We start from the raw sequence: 21,055 nt of genomic DNA, 5'->3' as shown, positions 1-21,055 counted from the left end.
TACTCCTACACAGATTTTTTTTTTCTAAATGAAAACTGAATGTTAGTATTGTATCCCTGTTTTATGCCCATATAAGAAAGTGTTGAGTTTAGTTCCTTACTATGAAATGTAAAATGTATGGAAAACAAATAGTATTCTTAATGGTAATGACACGAATCACTGAGTGCATACTATGTTAGTTGCTTTATGTATATTATTGATCACATTACAACAAACTATAAAATAGGTGATATGTAATTTTTCAGATAAGGAAACTGAGGCTCAGAAGGATAAATATATTTTCCAAGGTCAGAGAACTATTAAGAGAGAACCAGAAAGCAAGTTCACATTGGTCTGACTAAAGCAAGGGATAAGGTTGCTGCCCAGTCACTAGCATAAATCAAAGGAATATGTTTTAAGGTATAAAAGAAGTTAGAAATATAATAGGGATACTTTTGCCCTTGGAAGAGGCTGAAGCCTACAGGACAGACAGTGCATCTATTCTCAAGAGGTTGTCATTGATCCAGACTAGGCCCAGCAGCAAGGCCCTGGCAGCTTCTGGCTTTTTTTTTCCTTTTTCCTAAGCTTCTTTTTCTACTGTGATGTGATTTCCCCAGATGGTTCTCAAGGCATTGTTCATCACTTAAAACTGTGTACTCAATGCCTGTCTCCCATCCCAGTTCCACTGCCCACCTCCTGCCCCATAGAGAAACACACAACAGAATTACTGTGAGAATTAAATGAGTTAATACATGTAAAGGGTTTAATACAGTGTCTGATAAATAGTAAGTACTCAATAAAATTGGCTATCATTTTTAAAAGTCTTTATCATTAAGTATTATTAGGCCAGGCGCAATAGCTCATCATACCTGTAATCCCAGCACTTTGGGAGGCCAAGGCGGGTGGATCACCTGAGGTCAGGAGTTCAAGACCAGCCTGGCCAACATGGTGAAACCCCATCTCTACTAAAAATACAAAAATTAGCCAGGTGTGGTAGTAGGTACCTGTAATTCCAGCTACTCAGGAGGCTGAGGCAGGAGAATCGTTTGAACCTGGAAGGCTGAGGTTGCAGTCAGCTGAGACCACGCCATTGCACTCCAGCCTGTGTGACAGAGCAGAGCTCCATCTCAAAAAAAAAAAAAGTATTCTTAGTAGTGATGGTGGTGGTGATGGCAATGGTAGCAGTGATAGTGGTGGTGGTGGTGGTGGTAGTGGTAGCAGTAGTGGTTGATTCAAAGGTTTTATGACACTTTTCTCAAGGACCTGATTGTTCCCTGTCCAGAATCTGTCTTCGTGCAATTCATTATGCAGGGTCACAGGCATAGACATGCTTAGTCAGACGCCCAGGATAGAAGAAGGGAGAATTAGTAAGAGAATGCTTGTTTCTACTCAGAAATTGCCAGAAACAATTCTCTGTGTGCCCTGCTTCCTTGTTATCAGCCATGGAAACAGTCCCCAAAACCTACTTCTAAACCTCGTCTTTCTTCCTGGCTATTTTTCTTTCCTTCTATCTGTATAGATAGAACATTAGTGGGTTTGGAGTCACGGATAGGGTCACACACACACATTTTTTTTTTTTTTTTTAGTTTGGTAAGTTATACCTGACCTTCATGCCGGGTTCCCAGTCCCCTTGCTGCGCTGAAATGTGCAGTATTACTTGATCTGCAAAGGCCTCTGTGTAGTAGCCCTCCTTTTTTTCCTACTTATTTTTTTTTCCTTTATAGTTTCCATTTTAGCATATGTATTGACTTTACCTTTTCTGCTTTTCAGTTTGTTCTCCTAATTTTTATATTAGATTATATTTCCTGTTCCAGATTTGAAACCACATTTTGCATAGCAACAGAGTTTAACTGTGTGAAAGGCTATTGACAGGTGCATGATTTTATAAAACTTCCTATGGACTCAGTGGAATTGAACCCTGGCTGGAGATTCATTTTAGGTGGAAGCATTCCTTGTACTCCCTTCCTTGATCCGTATTATTGCACTTAGCTTATCTCAGTTGAGAATGTTTAGCCCTTACTTTCTCTTTGAGCAAATGTTAGCTTCTACAATCTTTGTCATCTCATCTACTTTATAACATTAAAAATACATGCTTTAGTGTGCTTTCTAATTAATCTTCCCTTTCCTAAAATACAAGTATACATGACTTAAAGGGTATAATTTCAGATTTGGGGATTATTTTGTCTATCTGTAATGGACAGTATTTAAACTATTAAACAATATTTACTGCAGTTATATCAGTTCAAAAGTAATTGGCATTCTTTCTAGAAGATGTGGATTCTGAAAGGTAAAATAAATTAAAAATCACTTTATTTTAACACCCAGAGATGACTGTAGTTGAAGTGTTGGTGTATTTCCCTCTTGTCTCCATTTAACTTTATATATTCAGTTGTATATATTCATTGATATCTATAATATATATTAATTTTTGGAATTATATAATTCTATTTATATGAATTATATATAATGAATGAATTATATTTATTAACTAAAGTTTACTGTTTATATGTAAACTTATTCGTGCTATATTATATAGCAGTATTATGATATTCCAATAATTTTTTTTGGTACAAGTTTGACAAAATAAGAAAAAATTAATGATTTGAAGAAAACTAAAATAGATGATTTCTGATTATAAAATAAGCATGTACACAATACAAACATTTAAATATTAGAAGAATAGATCATGAAAATTATAAGTCCTACAATTCCCCAATTCCCACTGTTAGTCTGTTTATAAGCAATTTTTAAAAAATGTATTGATGATGAGATTTTTATCGTGGAGGAATGTGGAATAGATGTTCTTTGCTCTAGGCTTAGTCAAATATGCAGGGAGCCACAATGTGTTTTGTGAAATAATATCTCAGTTTTTTTCTCCATGCTTTAGGTATGTATTCTTTTTGGATCCATGCAACCTGGACTTGATAAACCGGAAGATTAAGTCTGTAGCACTGTGTGTAGCAGCATGTCCAAGGCAAGAACTGAAAACTCTGAGTGATGTTCAGAAGTTTGCAGAGATAAATGGTGAGACATTAGGCCATCCAAATCTATGACCTGTCACCTTGTTCTCTTTGTTAAATATAAATTTGCCCTAGTGTTAAATAAATTATCAAGGAACCTTAGATAATTGAAGTAATTTTGGACTTCCTTGCTAAAAAATATTATAGTCACCCAGGGAGCTTGTTAAACTCCAGATTCCTGGGCCCCACCCAGTGAAATTCTGACTGAGTGGGTCTTTGTGCTCTGGAAGTTAGTATTTTTTAAATAAATATCTCAGGTGACTTTGATGTAGTCTATGAGTATTTGGAAATTACTAAACCACTCTATGTAAAATTTGTTTCTTCCAAGTATTGGTTAAAAGTTTTTCAATTCACATATATATAAATTGAAACAAATTTTATATATTGAAATAATATGTGTGTGTGTGTGTGTGTGTGTGTGGTGTGTGTGGTGTGTGTGTGTCTGTGTGTGTGTATATATATATATACACATATATATAAAACCCTGGTTAGCAATGTAACATATGCATATTATAGGAAATTTGAAAAGTTCAGAAAAAATAAGAAGGAGAAATTTAAATTCCAGCATTAGTAGTTTTTCAATGACTAGGTGTGTATATAGTTTTGTGTTTTGCTTTTTAAATTTAATGTTCTGTCATAGCTCTTTTTCTGATATTAATTGTGAGCAGCTTTGAGGCTAAACATAGGGGAATTAGCTGAGAAAACTAACATAGTTTCCTGAAATCTAGCTCTGTTCTCTGAGGCATTTTATCTCTAGGTAACATCCTCAGGTCCACATGGCTTGCCTCGGTTCTCTTCAGAGAATCGTCTTTTTAACCACCCTTTGTAGAGGTCCATGTTTTTGAATTTCCTTGAGGTTTCATGCTTGTATTTTGTGTGTAGGAATCCTCAGAGCTGCCTTGATCCTGCCCAGATCCACAGCCTGGTGCTGGTTGCTTGGAACAAGGACCGACCCAAGTATCCAGTGGGTACAACTTCTAGCTGGGTGGATAGACAACCTGGAACCATAGCTCTACACACACTAGCATGGCTCCAGTGTCTTCCAGTTGAGGATGCTAGCCTGCTGAAGGCAGGAGGACTGCAGCCTTCCAGTCTGGCAGTATCCCTGTTCCATTGTTCCATGCCCTCAGCATAGGATAACATGGGTTGATTTGGGTCTGGATTCCAGTGCTGACTATCACTGACTTGCTCTGTAATGAGGGTAAAGGGTAAAAGTTCTCTGAGCCTAGGTTTCCTCATCTGAAAAAATGTGGATTAAAAATAATACTCTCTCATAAGTTGTTATGAAGATTAACTAAGATGATGTATGAAGAATGCTGGACACTTGGTAGGCACTTGAATAAAGAAGTGCCAACCACTCTTCACGATCTCGTTTTTTATTCCCATATTGTATCTCCACATGTGTTGTTGCTGAGCCTCGTACCAGAACTACCAGCCTCATCATTATAAGGTTTCTTAGGAAGGGGTGAGCCCTTCCTTAAGGGTTTTTCCAGAATTTTAGACAATGTGAGTATACTCTGACAAGTGGTGTGGTTGAATGGTTAAAAGCATATACTCCGGAATCTGATTCTTTGGGTTTAGATGTTGCTCCTACCACTTACTGGCTGTGAGACCCTGGGCAAATTACTTGACTTCTCCTTGCCTCAGTTTCCACATCTATGAAATAGGGACAATATTCGTACCTAATATACTTCATAGGATTGTTATGAGGACTTGATACATAAACAGCTTAGAACAGTATCTGGCAAATGTTAAGTTGCTAAGAAAAATTATTGGCTGCTGCTATTATCATTATAATTATTAATATTATTATTCCACTAATGGAATGTAATAGTCTTTCTGCCTCCAGTCTCTCTCTAGTTTTAGCTCTCTTACATACTACTGACATATTAATATTCCTAGAGCTTTAATCAATGCTAACCCCTTGCTCGGAAATTATCCATAGTAAAAAATAAAAGTCTGTATGTCTTATACTATCATTCAAAGCTATGATCTAGTCTTGAACTGTCTTCCAACGTATCTTCTCAAACCCACTGGATGTGAGTCTTGGTCCCTTGAACCTGAGCTGTCATCTGGAGGGCTAGAAGAGAACTAGGTCCTTGTTGTCTGTGTGGCCTGCTGAGATGTTCACTGGAGGAGAAATGCCCTATGGTCCCCTGCTGGTGTGCTTTGTTTCCAGGCTGGTATCCTTCTAAGTGAATATGATACCGACTGGCCTGTTCAGGTCTAGTTAAGAAGACCCTCCTGGTGGGTTTTACAGCTTTGTATTTCTCACTGTATCTTGCACAAAGTGGGTGCTCAAGATGTATTAATGAATAAACATTATTTCAGCAAACAGACTTCTTAAATTGGTGCCTAGCTACAAAGGTACCGTTAGGGTTTTGTGCCAGCTGTATGAATAATAAGTCAATAAGCTAGCCATAAAAAATGACAGCATCCAGAAGCACAACAATGGAGGATAGAGAAGACAAAATTTTAACAGGCAAATAGAAAAGCTATAAAATTCTATCAGAGAGAGAGCCTTTGGTATAGGGGCCTAAATACCTTATTTGAGTAGCAACCCTAAGTTGAAATTTCTGAATTTCTCAAAAGAACCTATGCTGCTGTTTAAATTGGTGACTTAAAACTAGACCTGGTAAGATTTAATTCCAATATTATCCTTATCACTGAGAGAATTATTTCTCTGCTTTTTGCATTATTTTTCCTCCTTTTGTCTTTTTAAGTTATCTGATTTTTTTCTTTTTCTTCCTGCTTAAAAGACAGGCTGAAGTGCAGTGGTCTAGGCTGTAGTACAGTGGCACAATCATGGTTCATTGCAGCCTTGTACTTCTGGGCTCAAGTGGTTCTCCTGCTGCAGCCTCCTGAGTAGCTGGGACTACAGGCATGTGTCACCATGCCCAGATAATTTTTTTACTTTATATAGCAGTGAGGTATTGCTATGTTGTCTAGGCTGGTGTCAAACTCCTAGCCTTAAGCAATCCTCCCCCTCGGCCTCTCAAAGTGCTGAGATTGCAGGTATGAGCCAGACACCTGGCCATTCAGTTATCCTTTCTATCATTTGAGGTGCAAGTTGATTCAAGAGTAGCAAATAATTTTTATTAGAATCTATGTCTGCATGTTGTTACAGCATATTTCTGTTAGAAAATACACAGACCCTTTAGCCTCACATATATAGACCTCAATCATTAATTTCAGAGAGGAATATCTTTAATATATAATTCAAACTTAAGTGGGAAATTTTCAAATCAGTTAAGAGGGGCTAGTTAAAGGTCCATGAAAGAGCCTAAATGTAAGAGCTAAAACTGCAAAAACTCTTAGAAGAAAATGTAGGAGAAAGCTGCGTGGCCATGCATTTGGCAATAATTTCTTGGATAGCACCAAATTGCACCAAAAGCACAGGCAACAAAAGAAAAAATATGTAAATTGGATTACATCAATTTAAAACTGTACATCAAAGGACAAAAATCAACAGAGTGAAAAGTCAACCCCTAGAAGATATTTATAAATCAGATATCTGGTAAGCAGTTAATGTCTAGACTATCTGAAGATCTACTATTAAAAAAACACCAAAAATCACACAAGTGTTGGTGAGGATGTAGAGAATTGGAACCTTTGTGTACCATTGATGGGAATGTAAAACAGTGCAGCTGCTGTGGAAAATTGTATGGAGGTTCCTCAAAAAATTAAAGATAAAATTAGCATATGATACAGCAGTCCCACTTCTGAGAATATATCCAAAAGAATTGAAAATAGGATCTTAAAGAGATATTTGCACAATCATGTTCATTGTAGCATTACTCACAATAGCCAAGAGGTAGAAGCAACCTAATGTCGATAGACCAATAAATGGATAAAGAAAATATGGTGAACTGCCAGTCGTGGTGGCTCACACCTGTAGTCCCAGAACTTTGGGAAACTGAGGCAGGAAGATCACTTGAGTTCAGGAGTTCAAGACCAGCCTGAACAACATAGTGAGATCTCGTCTCTACAAAAAATAAAATTACCCAGGCATGGTGGCATGCACTTGTAGTCCCAGCTACTCGGGAGGCTGAGGCAGGAGGATCACTTGAGCCCAGGAGGTTGCAGTGAGCTGAGATTATGCCACTGCACTCTAGCCTGGGTGATAGAGTGAGACCCTGTCTCAAAAAAACCTCGAAAACAAACAAAAACAAAGAAAATGTGGTGTATACATACAATGGAATATTATTTTAGCCTTAAAAAAGGAGGAAGGAATGTCATATGCTACAACTTGCATGAAAATTGAGGACACTATGCTAAGTCAAATAAGTCAGTCATAAAAAGAAAGAGACTGCATAATTCCACTTACATGAAACAAAAAGTAGAAGTGTGGTTGCCAGGAACTGAAGGAGAGGGAAAAACGGAGTTGTGGTTCAATGACTAGAGTTTCAGCTTTACAAGATGAAAAAGTTCTAAAAATCTGTTGCACCACAATATGCATATAGTTAATAGTGCTGTACTGTACACTTAAAAATGGTTAAGACAGTCAATTATATGTTATGCATTTTTTACCACAATAAGAAATAGGAAAATAAATTCTGACACGTGCTATAACATGGATGAACCTTGAGGACATTATGCGAAGTGAAGTAAGCCAGTCACAAAAGGACAAATACTGTATGATTCCACCCTGGAGCAGTCAAATTTATATAGACAGAAAGTAGAACGATAGTTGCCAGGGTGGCAAGGAGAGTGGAATGGGGATATTGTCTAATGGGTGAAGAGTTTTAGTTTTGTAAGATGAAGAGAGTTCTGGAGATGGATGGTGGTGATTCTTGCACAACAGTTTGAATGTACTTAATGTCACTGAACTGTACACTTACAAATGATTAAGGTAGTAATTTTATGTTGTCTTTATTTTATCATAATTTTTATTAAGTTCATGAAAGAGAAGAGTCCCGTTTGAGGCAGTAGCAGTTTAAGTGCTAATCTTATACCTTATTTTAAGATGCAAGGCAATATAACATGTTTCTTACTAGAATGAGAAGATAATATAAATCCTTTTCAAAGAATTTTAAGTTTCCATGACAACATTTGAAAGTACTTTTTAGCACTTACAACTATCCATTCACATGAAATTTTATTACCTCCAGAAATTAAAGGGGAAGAAGCTCTTGGTTCCTATGGTGGTGGTTTTAAGAAATGTATTTACTAGGCAAATAAATTATTTCCTCAAATCTTTGTTTCTTTTAAACAAGAAAAAGGAGTTGTTTTCTTGGGCACTTACAGTTTGTGGAATGCCCCTGTCAAGTATGACTACAATAGAGAGTTTGGAAGAAATAGCTGGAAATTAGATTGGTATTGTGGAGATGCTGTCATATTACAAAGAGCTTTGAAAGACAGGCAGACAAATATAAAAATGTGAGGGCTGGCCAGGTGCATGGCTTACACCTTTAATCCCAGCACTTTAGGTGGCCAAGGTGGGTGGATCACCTGAGGTCAGGAATTCAAGACCAGCCTGGCCAACATGATGAAACTTCATCTCTACTAAAAACACAAAAATTAGCCGGGTGTGGTGGTGTGCACCTGTAGTCCCAGCTACTTGGGAGGCTGAACAGTAGAATTGCTTGAACCTGGGAGGTGGAGGTTGCAGTGAGCTAAGATCGTGCCACTGCACTCCAGCCTGGGCAACAAGAATGAAACTTCATCTCAAAAAAAAAAAAAAGAAAAAGAAAAAAAGAATATAATAATAAAAGAACTGTGAATGCTAGTACATGAGTTGGGTGGTAGGGGTACAAATGTGCATTTATTTTTATGGTTCATAATTCATATAACAAATATTATAAATACATAATGCTAGAGAAGAAAACAGTTTAAAATTTGCCTTTAAAAAATTGAAGTTGCCAAATACCATAGGGACTCAGTATCAAACGTCTTGCAGTTATGTATGAATTTCCTAGGGGCAAGCTCATGCTCTATTCATCTGGGAAATATCCAGGCCCTAATATAGAGGCTCACATAGTAGATAAGTAGATATCCATAAATGTTTTTTGAAAGAATGATGGGCTGGATTTCCCTATTCTCCTCTATTGCCACTTAATAATTTCTCATTCTCACAGAACACTTTATCCTCAATTCTGTATCTGTGTGAGTTGACACCAGCAGGTGAATTGTTCTCCAATCTAACCAGTATTTCTGTGAAATCAGTTCTTTTTATTCATCTCTAAATAACTCATTTTATTCATTCATTTATCTCCCTTATACATACTATCCAAGTGATTATTCGTATCTCTTCTTCTCTTAAGCCCTCTTGTTTGTCCTCTTTCCTAAACTTATGCCCTACAGAGAAAACTGAAACCATCTGGTGAATGCTCTCGTCTGAGTTCTTATTTTCAGCAGGGAATGAATTCCATCTTACTTTCACTTTCCTTCTCTTCAGTCTGATGAACAAGCTACTTTCCTCCTTATTATCATTATTTTTGCAAATTCAAGTAACACATACAGTAGTTCTCCCTTATCCATAGTTTTACTGTTCGATTTCAGTTACCCATGGTCAATTGCAGTCTGAAAATACTTTATGGAAAATTCCAAAAATAATTCATAAGTTTTACATTGTGCACTTTGCTTAGTAGCATGATGAAATCTTGCACGGACCTGCCCCATCCCACCCAGACACAGATCATCCCGTTGTCCAGCATATCCACACTGTGTATGCTACCCACCAGTTAGTCTCCTAGTAGCCCTATCAGTTATCAGATCAAAAAGACATAGCATATAGAGGGTTTGGTACTATCCACAGCTTTGCGCATCCACCGAGGGGTCTTGGAATGTATTCCCGTGGATCAGAGGGAACTATGTACATTGTAGTGGGAGAGAAGAATCTCCCTCCTTCAGCTTTCATCTCAACCCAGCCATACCAAGACAGGTGGTGAAGGGAAGGGGAAGACAATGCCTGCTCAGACAGTTCTTCTCCCTTCTCTCCCCCCTCTAATTCTGATCCAGCATCTCTGGTCCATAGATGATCCTTCACTTCACTCCACTGTCCCCATTGTTCAGCACGGGCATCTGAATTGGAATAGAAACATCAGACTTAAGCCCTGAGTTTTGTTTCAACATACCATTTATTGGTAGCTATTGTAGGCCATGGACTGCACCAGTGCTTTGCATATTGTTTTGATTTTTGCACTTGCTATCTAAATTCTAAACGGCAGTTTAGAAATGAGCACAATCTTCGAAATGTAGTGATGCGTGCCTGTATTCCCAGCCTACTGAGAGGCCAAGGTGGGAGGATCACTTGAGCTCAGGAGTTCAAGGCCAGCCTGGGCAACATGGCAAGATCCCTGTCTCTAAAAAAAAAATAAATAAATACATAAATAAATAGAAATGAACATAACCTGTGAGTAAGTTAGGGGCTGACTATAGATTCTCAGTGCTACTAGTTCACTTGGAATTGTTATTACCTTTTCCATTATTCTTATCAAAGTGTTTTATAATACATGTTTTATCTTCCCTAACACAGTAGTAAAGTCTGGCAGAAATCTTATTTTCCTTTTGTTTGCCTCCCATTTATAGTATGTGGAAAAAGCACTCCCATTTATGAGTGCTTCTTCAATGTACTATATTTTGAAAAAAATTTGAGAGCTTTATAACCTGCCCTTGAGACAGTGTTCACATTTTGAGTAGAGCCATGAAGCTTGTGTTTTCTTAATGATTGCTGTTTAGCCATTAAAAACTTTAACAGATTATGTGATCCATTCAGATAATGCTAATTGTGAATACTAATAAGTCTTTTTGATTATTGTTATCTGGTTGTTAGATTAATCAGTATCAATAGATGATTAATCAGTATCAATAGATGATCAGTATATTACCCTTTTTCTTACCAGTCAGTATGAATAAAATTTAAACCCCAGAGTAATTATGTATTCTTTTTGGCACAGTAAGTCAAAAGATTTGACTTGATATCATTTATAAATGAATGAAATGATCAACTCAAGCAACTGAATTAATTGTCTCCAAGTCAGAGATCAGCAATGTTGCTTGGTTGTTTAAAGAGAAGGAAAATCCTTACGTTTGATAATGCAGTTTAAACTAATTCTTTCATTCACCAAATACTTAGTACTCATTAAGTGTGTGCATCAGATACAAAGTACAGTCCCCACATTTAAGGAGTTTGCAGTATAGTTGAGTCAGAATTCTCCTTATCCTCCACAACACCTAGTAGAAGTCTTGTACGTAGATGTTCAAAATTAATTCACTCATCAAATATTTATTATGTGTGCCTAGTGTGTGCTAACCGTGGTTGACAGACAATGCCACGTTCTTACCTGGCTAATTTCTGTAGGTGGATGCTGCTTGGGAATTGCAAATATGTCCATATTTTTCATGGGTTACTAGGAATTAAAATTGGAAAATTATCTTCCATTCTCCCAGCATATAAATAGTGTTTCTTAATTAGTGAAAAAGAGGTTAAATTCATTAGACATCACAAGGCAATGGAAATCTTTCATAATAAAAACTGTTCTGCATTGAGAGACTTTCTTATTAATTGCAAATTTTTAAATCATGGTTTAAGGAATATTTTTCCTTAATTTTAATCTATCCTACAAATATCATTATGGTGGTAAATTAAACAAAATTTTAAAGCAAGAAAAATTAGCCCCCAGCATAGAAACTCTTTGTTTTGTATCTTTATTTCAAATAATGTGATGTTTTAAACCATTGGTTCACAATTAAAAGTGCTTTTGCCTCCTCAAAGATAATTGGCAATGTCTGGAGAAGACATTTTTGGCTGTCACACTGTGTGAGAGCTGGGGTGGAGACTACTGGAATCTTGTGGATAGAGGCCAGGGATGTTGCTAAACATCTTGCAATGCACAGGACAGCCCCCTACAACCAAGAATTGTCCAGCACAAAATGTCATAATACCAAGATTGAGGAATGTTGTTTTAGGTAGTATATTTGTAGCAAATGGTGAAAAGCATCCGAACATTGTATATAACATATAACACCAAAACATATTAAAAGCAGTTATTTCATTTTATCTCCACTCAGGATATCTGTTTTATTCAACAGAAGGCTTTTGGATGACATCTGTGTATCAGGAAATATAGGTTCCAGACATTTCAAAGGCATAAGGTTCGAGTTCTCAAAGAGTTCACATTGTAAAAATAGAGATGATATATAAACAAAAAATTACAAAAGAATATGCCATGTTTTATCATAGAGCTAAGTAGTAAATAGCTTTGTTGGGTGGGTCAGAGAAGGCTTGACAGAAGAGATGAAGTTTGAATAGTGTGTAGAAATTCTGCTCAGACGTCAACACTCAGGTGCTAGCTGGGAAAGGACAGCACAAGCAGAGGGAACAGCATGTGTGAAAGCCTGGAAGCTTGTTAAACAGCAAGCATTGATTGTATGTTGTTTATTATGTTGAGATGAGTCTGGAGTTTTAGGTAGAGACCTGCTTTAGGAGGACCTTGAATCCAGGATAGTTGGACTTCATCCTGAGGATAGGGATATGATATGACTAATCTGCATTGTACAAAGACCATTCTGATGGCTATATGCAGAATGGAGATGAGAAACACTTTACAGTATTTTAACTGACACAGTAGGAGATCATGAAGGTCTGAGATAACATAGGAAGGTCTAATGTCAGGATGTGGTATCTCTTGAATGGTATAGGAAAACAGTAGATAAAAAAGATGTAGGATAACTTGTATGTTTCACGGATGATGGAACCATTAGCCAGGACAGAAAATATAAAATCAGAAAGTACATGGTGGAACTAATTTTTCTCCAAAGATGTTCTTTTTGAGGTATCTGTAGAACGTATGTTTTTTGGCCCAGGAGTTTATTGAATACTTGCCCAATTATGAGTATTAGCAATGGTACAAAGGAAGCATGGCAGCTTAGGGGCAAAGAATTCCACTTCTAAATATGCCAGTGATTGTGTTTAAGGCCTTGGAAGTATTACTTTTTTTTTTCATCTGCAATGTTTGGAGTGTGGTGATGGAAACATACCTCTTAGGGGAGTTGATATAACTGATACTGAGCTAAAGAATAACAAATTAAGACTAAATAATTGACTATTATACAGCATTTGAAAAATTGTAGTAGTTAAATATTCTGGGGGCCATAGCAACTATTTGCCATGATAAATGTTTATACACTAAAGTTAGGTTCCTAAGATCACTCAGTTTGATAGTCTTTGAGTAACATCGGCTGAGTTGCATGGATTGCCTCCGGTGTGCTTTAGATAAGCTTTTGTTCTTAATTTTCTACTTTTCATTACTCATGTATAATTTTTACCTGCTTTTGCGTTAGAAGGAAAACTTTGTCTTGCTGGTTATATCCAAACCTCTTGTGCTAAGTATTTTTTATACTTTCACTGAAAAAACAAAAACAAAAACAAAGAAACACATAGTACCTTCAAAATGTTAGCTGAAAATGCCTTAGCTAATGAACATGAAAAGAAAAACAGTTGTAAAATGTTTGCTGTTACTGCATTGTTTTAATGTTCTTCATTGAGGCTTCCCTGTTCATAAACCCTTTGAGCAGGAAGCAGTATAAGGTTTCTTATGATTGTTACTACTAACACATTGTAAAGATCTTTTTCCTTTAATCTATTTAGTACAGGATCTATTTAGTACTGGCCTGTGTCCCAGAATACCATCAGAGATAAGGCTATTATCCTTTCATTGAGTATTATCCTGGGAAAGTATTTATAAAATTGAACTCCGTTGCACCTGCTGACCTCCTTTTTTAAATGAAGAAAGGGTGGGGATAGAGATTATGCTAACTGAATTCAGATGAAGCAGTGTATTTGGCAGCACTGACACAAAGTGCTTTAGTTAGGGCCTTTTGTTTTGTGCAAATCGATTCCATCTTGGACTCTGAAAGAAATAAGTTGAGAATTCAGATCAGGAAGTTGATAATCACATTGGGTGCTCTGCACTTATTGGCACAGTTGCTATTTTTCATGAGCAATTCTATACTAAGACTCCTAGCTATTTCAGGATTCTAAAATGTTTGCTTGCCTTTGTTGTCATGTTTTCTGCAAAATTGCTATAAATGTAATCTAGTGGCATTATATTCAAGTATGAAAGACAGTACTCTTAGAAGATTTAAATATTTAATATTCATGCTTAGCTTTTTAAAAAATAGATCATTAAAATGGAAAAGAATGGTCAAGCACAATTTTTAAAACTTAGTTTCTTATTGAGCCTACCTTAAGCTTGAAAAGCTTGAAGAACAGTGCCATGTAACTTGTAATTATCGCTTTAAAAATATTTAGCATTGTCAGATTACTCAGATTATCGTTATATAAAATATATGCTACATGCACTCATTTCAGTATGCTATTAAGGCTCACATATTTAATCACTTAGGTTTTTTGCTGGTTTGGGGCAGCATTGTTAAATTAAATGGTGGTTTGTGCCTTTCTAAAAATTATTTTGATTGATAGGACAAGATATAAATGAAATAAATTTGCTCCCAATTTTGTTGTCCCATTAAATCAAGCTATATTCTTTTTTCTATATTCCCTTCCAGTTCCTTCTCATATGGTCACATGCCTTTTCCATAATTAACTCAGTGTTGCAGTCTGCTGTTCACATTATATTTTAAGCTTTTTCCATGGTGGTACAATATAAAAGTTCAGTATCATCATAATACAAATGCAAAGCTATTCTGTTTATTTAATAATAAAGTATTTGACCAAATTAGTAATCTGGTAGGAACATCAGTTAATCAAATATAAACAGTTTATGTGATGAAATGCAGCAAAATTAGAACTGGAGCCTGGGTCTCCTCACTTAACAATATATTATACAATGAACCTTCCAGTATTCTAGTTGCTGTATTTTAAAATTAACAGATCAGGAAAATACGACTTATATTGAATTTAGTGGACTTTATCCATCTCAATTTTCTATACTAAGGAAATCAATGTATATACCAGCTTTATAGAGTTATAGTAAATTATATAATATATAAATGTATTATGTAAATTTTACATTGTGTACATTTTACATATATTAGATGTGTGTTGGCCATATAATCAGAAAAATTAATTTTTTTTGTATAACCAATCTAAAGTTAAATTTAAGCTGTCTTAAACTCTGAAAACTAGGAATCACTTTTACCAGTTTATCAGTTTTATCAATTTGTTCAGTGTATTTACAGTTAGGAATGTTTCCTGCTTTTTAAATAAGTAATGTATTATCTGAATTTACATGTGTTATATGCAGTAATTGTAAACATTTAGTAATGAAAAGCATAGGAAAAATGGCATAATGTGTAGTTGAGCTCAGGCTTTGTAGTGAAAGAGATGTGGTGTTTAATTCCAGTTCTACTCCTACTAGTTCTGTATTCTTAGGCAAGTTATTTACCTTATCTCTTAGCCTCTATTTCCTTCTCTCTAAAGTAGGAATTTAGATAAAGTATAGAATTTATAAAGTATAGAATTTATATAGTAAATTGTATAATACATAAATGTCATCTTGCAGAGAACCTGACACTCAATAAAGGTAGTTCTAGTACTTATTATTATGACCTTTAATATTAATTAAAATTTGTACGTGAACTACATTAATAGTAAGTTTAGAGAATAATCAGTTTTAAATTATTGAGGACTTATAATATGGATCAAATCAGTTTTTTATGAATTCTATAATGTTTGGAAAGTTGCATATGTTGAATAATACAAAATTAAAATGAATAGTAAGAGAATTTTTTCAGACTGTTCTGCCAGCTAACATACAATTTTTCTTTCAACAGGTTCAGCACTATGTAGCTACAACCTAAAGCCTTCTGAATACACTACATCTTCAAAATCTTCAGTTCTCTGCCCCAAACTACCAGTTCCAGCGAGGTAAATTTTATTTCAAAGTTGTTAACTTGTGACTGTTGTTTTTGTAGGTAAATTTTAAACAATATATGTTATTCTGAGAAAATAGTCATTTGATACCTGTTGGCCAAGTCCAATACTTCTATAAAAATTTTTTTAAAGTAGCAATAGAAATGACATTATATATTTAATATTTAAAAACAACACATAGGCAACCAACTTTTCTTGTTCTGAGATATTTTAAATTTCTTTTAGGGGCTTGCTTTTTTTGTTTTTATTTTCATGCCATAATTTTTAAGTACACAAAACGACTGAATTGCTGTAAAATCTGCAACAAACTTAGAAACCAAGTCTCACAATCTCCAAAGAGTTTTTTTGATTTATCCTAGTAATATTTACTGGGATTGTTTTAAATTTACTTTGTAAATTTAGAAAGTCTGCCAGTGATTATTCCCCATAGTTTCTTTCAGGTTATATTTTTTAGGTAACATTCTCTGTATTACGTTGTTTGCTGTAGCTTATCCAAGGTCTTCTTCAACAAACATTTATTAAGTACCTACTGTGCATAATGGATACAAAGATGAAACAAGAAATGTTCTTTGGAAGGATCTCAAAGTAGTGATGAGTAAAGCAACATTTAAAATTATAAATAGGTTTTTTGAAAGGAAATGAATTATCAAGCATTGTAAAATATATGCTCAGAATTAGGTAGGTGTATGTATCTGTATATGTGTGTATGTATATTTGTGCACACACACACCCCCACACACTTTGGAGTGTTGGTCAGATCACAACCTTAGTGTATATTGCCAACTGTGTGTAACATGAGTCAACTTCTCCAGGAAAATGTACTTGAGGCCACTTTAATTGTATCTCAATATATTATAGGAAGCTGTTTTATAAAAAATCTTGAGACTCACGTCTACTTTCTTTTGGATTACTTATGGGTGTAACTTGGGTTTTATTAACTTGAATTTGAAATTTTCTGTTGAAAGTAGAAAAAAGATACATCAGTTAAATATATTTTCACCTCATTAATCTTGTCAAGTTGCTATTGAAAAATCAAAATTTAAAGCCTGTAGACATAAAACTAAAGGGACTATTTTAAAAAATAGTAAGAGAGACCTACAAATTATGGCCTTAAAGCAACAGTTACGGAGATTACATTCATATAAATTGAGACTATTAGGGAGGCTGTGGCAGTAAAGAAAACGGGATCCTTTGAATAGTCTTAGGAGAAAATTTATCCATATAAAAATGAGAAAAGCTCTATACCCTTATCTATCCAATTGGTAAAGTCTGTTTTAAATATATACTTTGAATATAGAATCATGCTCTCAAGATTAAAACATTATGACAGGATAGCCAGAAAGCCTGGGTGTGAGAGGGAGGTCTCTGCTCTTGTGTAATGGGGGCAGGATGTCAGTTGGGGGCAGCTCAGCTCATCCTGCACATCCTTCCCCACCTCTGACCTCTGATGCCACTATGTTGAGGACTGCCTGTTCCTGGTTATTTTGGGTTTTCCAGTTTTTGGTACACACATGCATCCCACAATGTCCTAGGGGTATTCACTGGAAGACAAAGAATACTATTAGGGGAGAAGATTTTAGAGATGGACAGAAATGGCTTCTAACAAGGTCATCATCTAATATCTCACTAATCTAAAATGCAGTGCTGAACCTATAGCATCTGAAAACTGACTGCATGCTGTGTTTATGCTGTGTTTAAAGATCCTTATGTTTTACTTATTTTAGTACATCACAGTCTAAGTATATTATCACTTTTGTCTGAACTAAGCCAGTTGGAAAGTAAAAGAGAAGAACAGTTGATAGAAAGAAGGCAAATCTTGTAAATACCAGAGCTATATAGTATTAGATAAACAAACTGCAAGGATCTGAGAATAAGAATAAATTTCTTTTAATAAAAAGACCTGGGGCATCACTCCATTCCACCCATCATTGTATTAGATACCAAGTCTCCAAAGATGAGTAAGACCTAGTCTCTGCCTTTAAACTCATAGTCTAGTAGGGACTTTGTTTTTGGTGACTTTTTTTAATGGCAAAAGACCAGCACCAGGCAAAACTATGAGGCAGGCAAGTACCCCTCAGCATCCTTCACATCTCTTTTGGTGTCCTTCTAGGAGCATACTACTGGGACAGAAGGACATGAACTTTGAGATAAGTCTGGGGTGAATTCCATATAATTACTTTCTATTTGTCACCTTGAGCAAGTCTCTTAACCTCTCTGTAAACCAAGTTTCCTCATGTGTGAAGTGGGAATAGTCATACTCCCCTCGAGGAATTGTAAGAATTAAACAAGATAATATACATTAAGCATCTCTGTGCTTGGCACTTGACTTAGGAGGTATTTCTTTAAACTTCTAGAGCGTCTTCCTTTGGCCCATCTTTCTTGGGTATCCAGGGGCCTTCTACAGCTAAAAGCAGCACCTGTTTTAGAGAAAAGCAATTGTAAACTAATTTTCAAGAAGCATTAGTGACACATAATAACCAGATGATTACCATTCCTAAAAGCTTTTGAATTTTAAAAACAAATGCCTAGAAAGAGTTGTATTTTATCCAAATTCATAACTCTCTATTGGTGAAATGCCAACCATGGTGGCAATATGGGGAATAGCTAGCCAGTATGCTTACAGTGCTTTTAGAAATAGCCAGAGAAAACAGCAGTAGTAGGAACAGATTACTTAAATTCAGTTTATTCATCATGTATTTGGGCACCTCTGGATGCCAGAAAGGTTACTAGTTGCTGGGGAATTAATGATACAATAATGTAGAGATGACAAATTAATAGCCAAAGGCCAGATGCAGTGGCTTATACCTTTAATCTCAGCACTTTGGGAGGCCAAGGCAGGTGGATTGCTTGAGGCCAGGAGTTTGAGACCAGCATGGCCAACATGGTGGAACCTCATCTCTACCAAAAACACAAAAATTAGCTGGGCACAGTGGTGCATGCCTGTAATCCCGGCTACTCAGAAGGCTGAGACATGAGAATTGCTTGAACCTGGGAGGTGGAATTGTAGTGAACCAAGATTGTGCCATTGCACTCCAGCCTGGGCAACAGAGCAAGACCCTGTCTCAAAAAAAGAAAGAAAGAAAGAAATTAATAACCAAGAAAAAAATGTTATCTGTTCATACTTTTCAATGGAGGATTCAAGGATAAATTAACATTTACAAATCATCTACTATGTGCCAGCTATCCCACAGTATCTCTCATATATATTATCTCATTTAACCTTCACAAAAATCTGTCAAGATATTGCCCCCAACTTGTAGACGAGGAAAAAGAAGATGAGAGAGGTTAAGTTATCTAAAGCCATATAACTAATTGTTGCAAATTGGAATTTGAATCCAGGATGTTGTAGTCTATACCACAGTGAGTGTTCAACAACAACAAAGAGTATAGGAGTGAAAGAAGGCCGGGCACAGTGGCTCTTGCCTGTAATCCCAACACTTTGGGAGACCAAAGTGGGAGGATCGCTTGAGTCTGGAAGTTCAAAACCAGCCTGAGCAACATAGCAAGACCCTCTCTCTCTATAAAACATAAATAAATGAATAATAAAAATGTTTTTAAAAGGGTGAAAGAAGAGAAAAAAGAAACACCACTCCATATTTAGACTCGTAATTCCTGCCTTTACTGTACTATAGAGATATTGCCAGAATACTTTATTGTTATACTTACTTAAATAAAACTTTGGCTAGAAATCATGTGTAATTGTTTATTTATAACCTGAGGTTCTAAAGTAATTATATGAGATGCAGACCCTGCCTTCTTGTGAAGGCAAATGGGCAAGTGGTATTAGGCATTGTTTGTCATCATACTTTAGGGAGCTTATTAACTGTGATGATCTGAACTTAAAGGTAAATGGACACTATGTTTGCCAAGGTAAGATATAATTTTCATATGAGGGACTAATGTAAAAATTTTTAAAAGACTCATTATAAGTTTGTTTTGTTCTTGCTGACTGCTTTAGCAAGTAAAACAGCATCACTTCCTAATGTGACTACATCGAGTTATTAAAGATTCAATATTTGGTGGAAGGTAGAAAAACTTACTGTATATAGAATACTTTATGCTTGTCCTTTTAATTAAGAAGCACAAAATGTGTCATTTAGGTAAGATACTAAAGTAGAAATGATCTCATAATACTAGCTCTTCAAAAGTATTATTTTCTCAGAGGTATATGAAATCGGTGAATTCACCTCCCCTAAATTCATTAAATCACATGGGATTTAAATGCTAAAATATAAAACAAACCATTTCAATGACACGATTATTACTTAATTTTTTTGATAAGAAAACAATTCAAGTATCAACCCTGTGGCTGGCAGAGTTGTTTTTGTTTGGGGAAAAGTTGAGAAAAAGAATGACAAATAAGGAAATCTAGTTTGTTTAGATTTCAAACAAGGGAATCTAGTGCTTTTTACTTTAAAGCTAAGTGTTTCATCTTATTTTTGAATAATGTGCCTATATATTATTTCTTCTTATGTTTGCCTTCTATTTTTGTTATTCATTACCACTAGGAACAAATTTTGACTATCAGCTAGACAATGTAGTTAATCAGCATGTGCTAATTTTATACCTTTAAATTTAGAGCATCAGGTTTTTTTTTTTTTTTTAACTGACGTAGATTGAATTTTGGTGCAAAGTACTGTTGTTATTTTGCTCCAGTTCTTTGAAGAATACTTATAAAAGTACTCTTTCCAATTGGCCAACTGTTAATAAACAGTGTAAAAATGTTTGAAAGGTTAAGTTCAGAGCAGATATTACCCAGCATTTCCTCCTAAATAAAAATGAAGGATTTTCATTTTGAGAGTTCTGGTCATTCTCTTTTAAAATCATCTATTCTCATCCTAAATTTGAAAAGAAAAAAAACACTGAACATATTGGACATCCTGTTCCTATATAATTTTGTATCATCGATTTATGGGTGCCCTCTTGGATGATGATGATGATCTGAAGAGACTTACAGAGTGCTTACTCCTACTCTTTCAGCTAACCAATGGAGAAAGTAAGAGAGAGAGATGGAGTTACAGGCAGGGTGCAAGGTTAGAAGAATTGGGGCTTTTATAGTTGCCTAGCAGGAAAAAGAAAACAGGAAGGCAGAGCTGAGAAAAATAGTGGGTACTGAAAACAAGAAAAAGACATCAGTATCCTTAAGTGAATATATTTTATGTTCAAGGTTGGAGGCAAGTGAGTTAAACAGAGACTAAATCACAGATGATAGAGTAAT

The 21,055-nt window shown here is 35.6% G+C and overlaps 1 protein-coding gene across 4 annotated transcripts in view; it reads left to right on the top strand.

Moving 5' to 3' along the window:
* SLC44A1 (solute carrier family 44 member 1) overlaps positions 1 to 21,055 on the top strand; it is a 201,939-nt gene that overhangs the window by 95,917 nt on the left and 84,967 nt on the right. For all 4 annotated transcript variants that reach the window (XM_030826507.1, XM_030826457.1, XM_030826551.1 and 1 more), the window contains 2 exons: positions 2,867 to 3,003; positions 15,738 to 15,831. In XM_030826507.1, coding sequence (XP_030682367.1) covers positions 2,867 to 3,003; positions 15,738 to 15,831 — 231 coding nt within the window. The remainder of the gene's footprint in view (positions 1 to 2,866; positions 3,004 to 15,737; positions 15,832 to 21,055) is intronic.

Source organism: Nomascus leucogenys, chromosome 1a (assembly GCF_006542625.1).
Source record: "Nomascus leucogenys isolate Asia chromosome 1a, Asia_NLE_v1, whole genome shotgun sequence".
Taxonomy (NCBI): domain Eukaryota; kingdom Metazoa; phylum Chordata; class Mammalia; order Primates; family Hylobatidae; genus Nomascus; species Nomascus leucogenys.
Note: the sequence above shows the minus strand (reverse complement) of the source record. Positions and strands in the feature narration are given on the sequence as shown.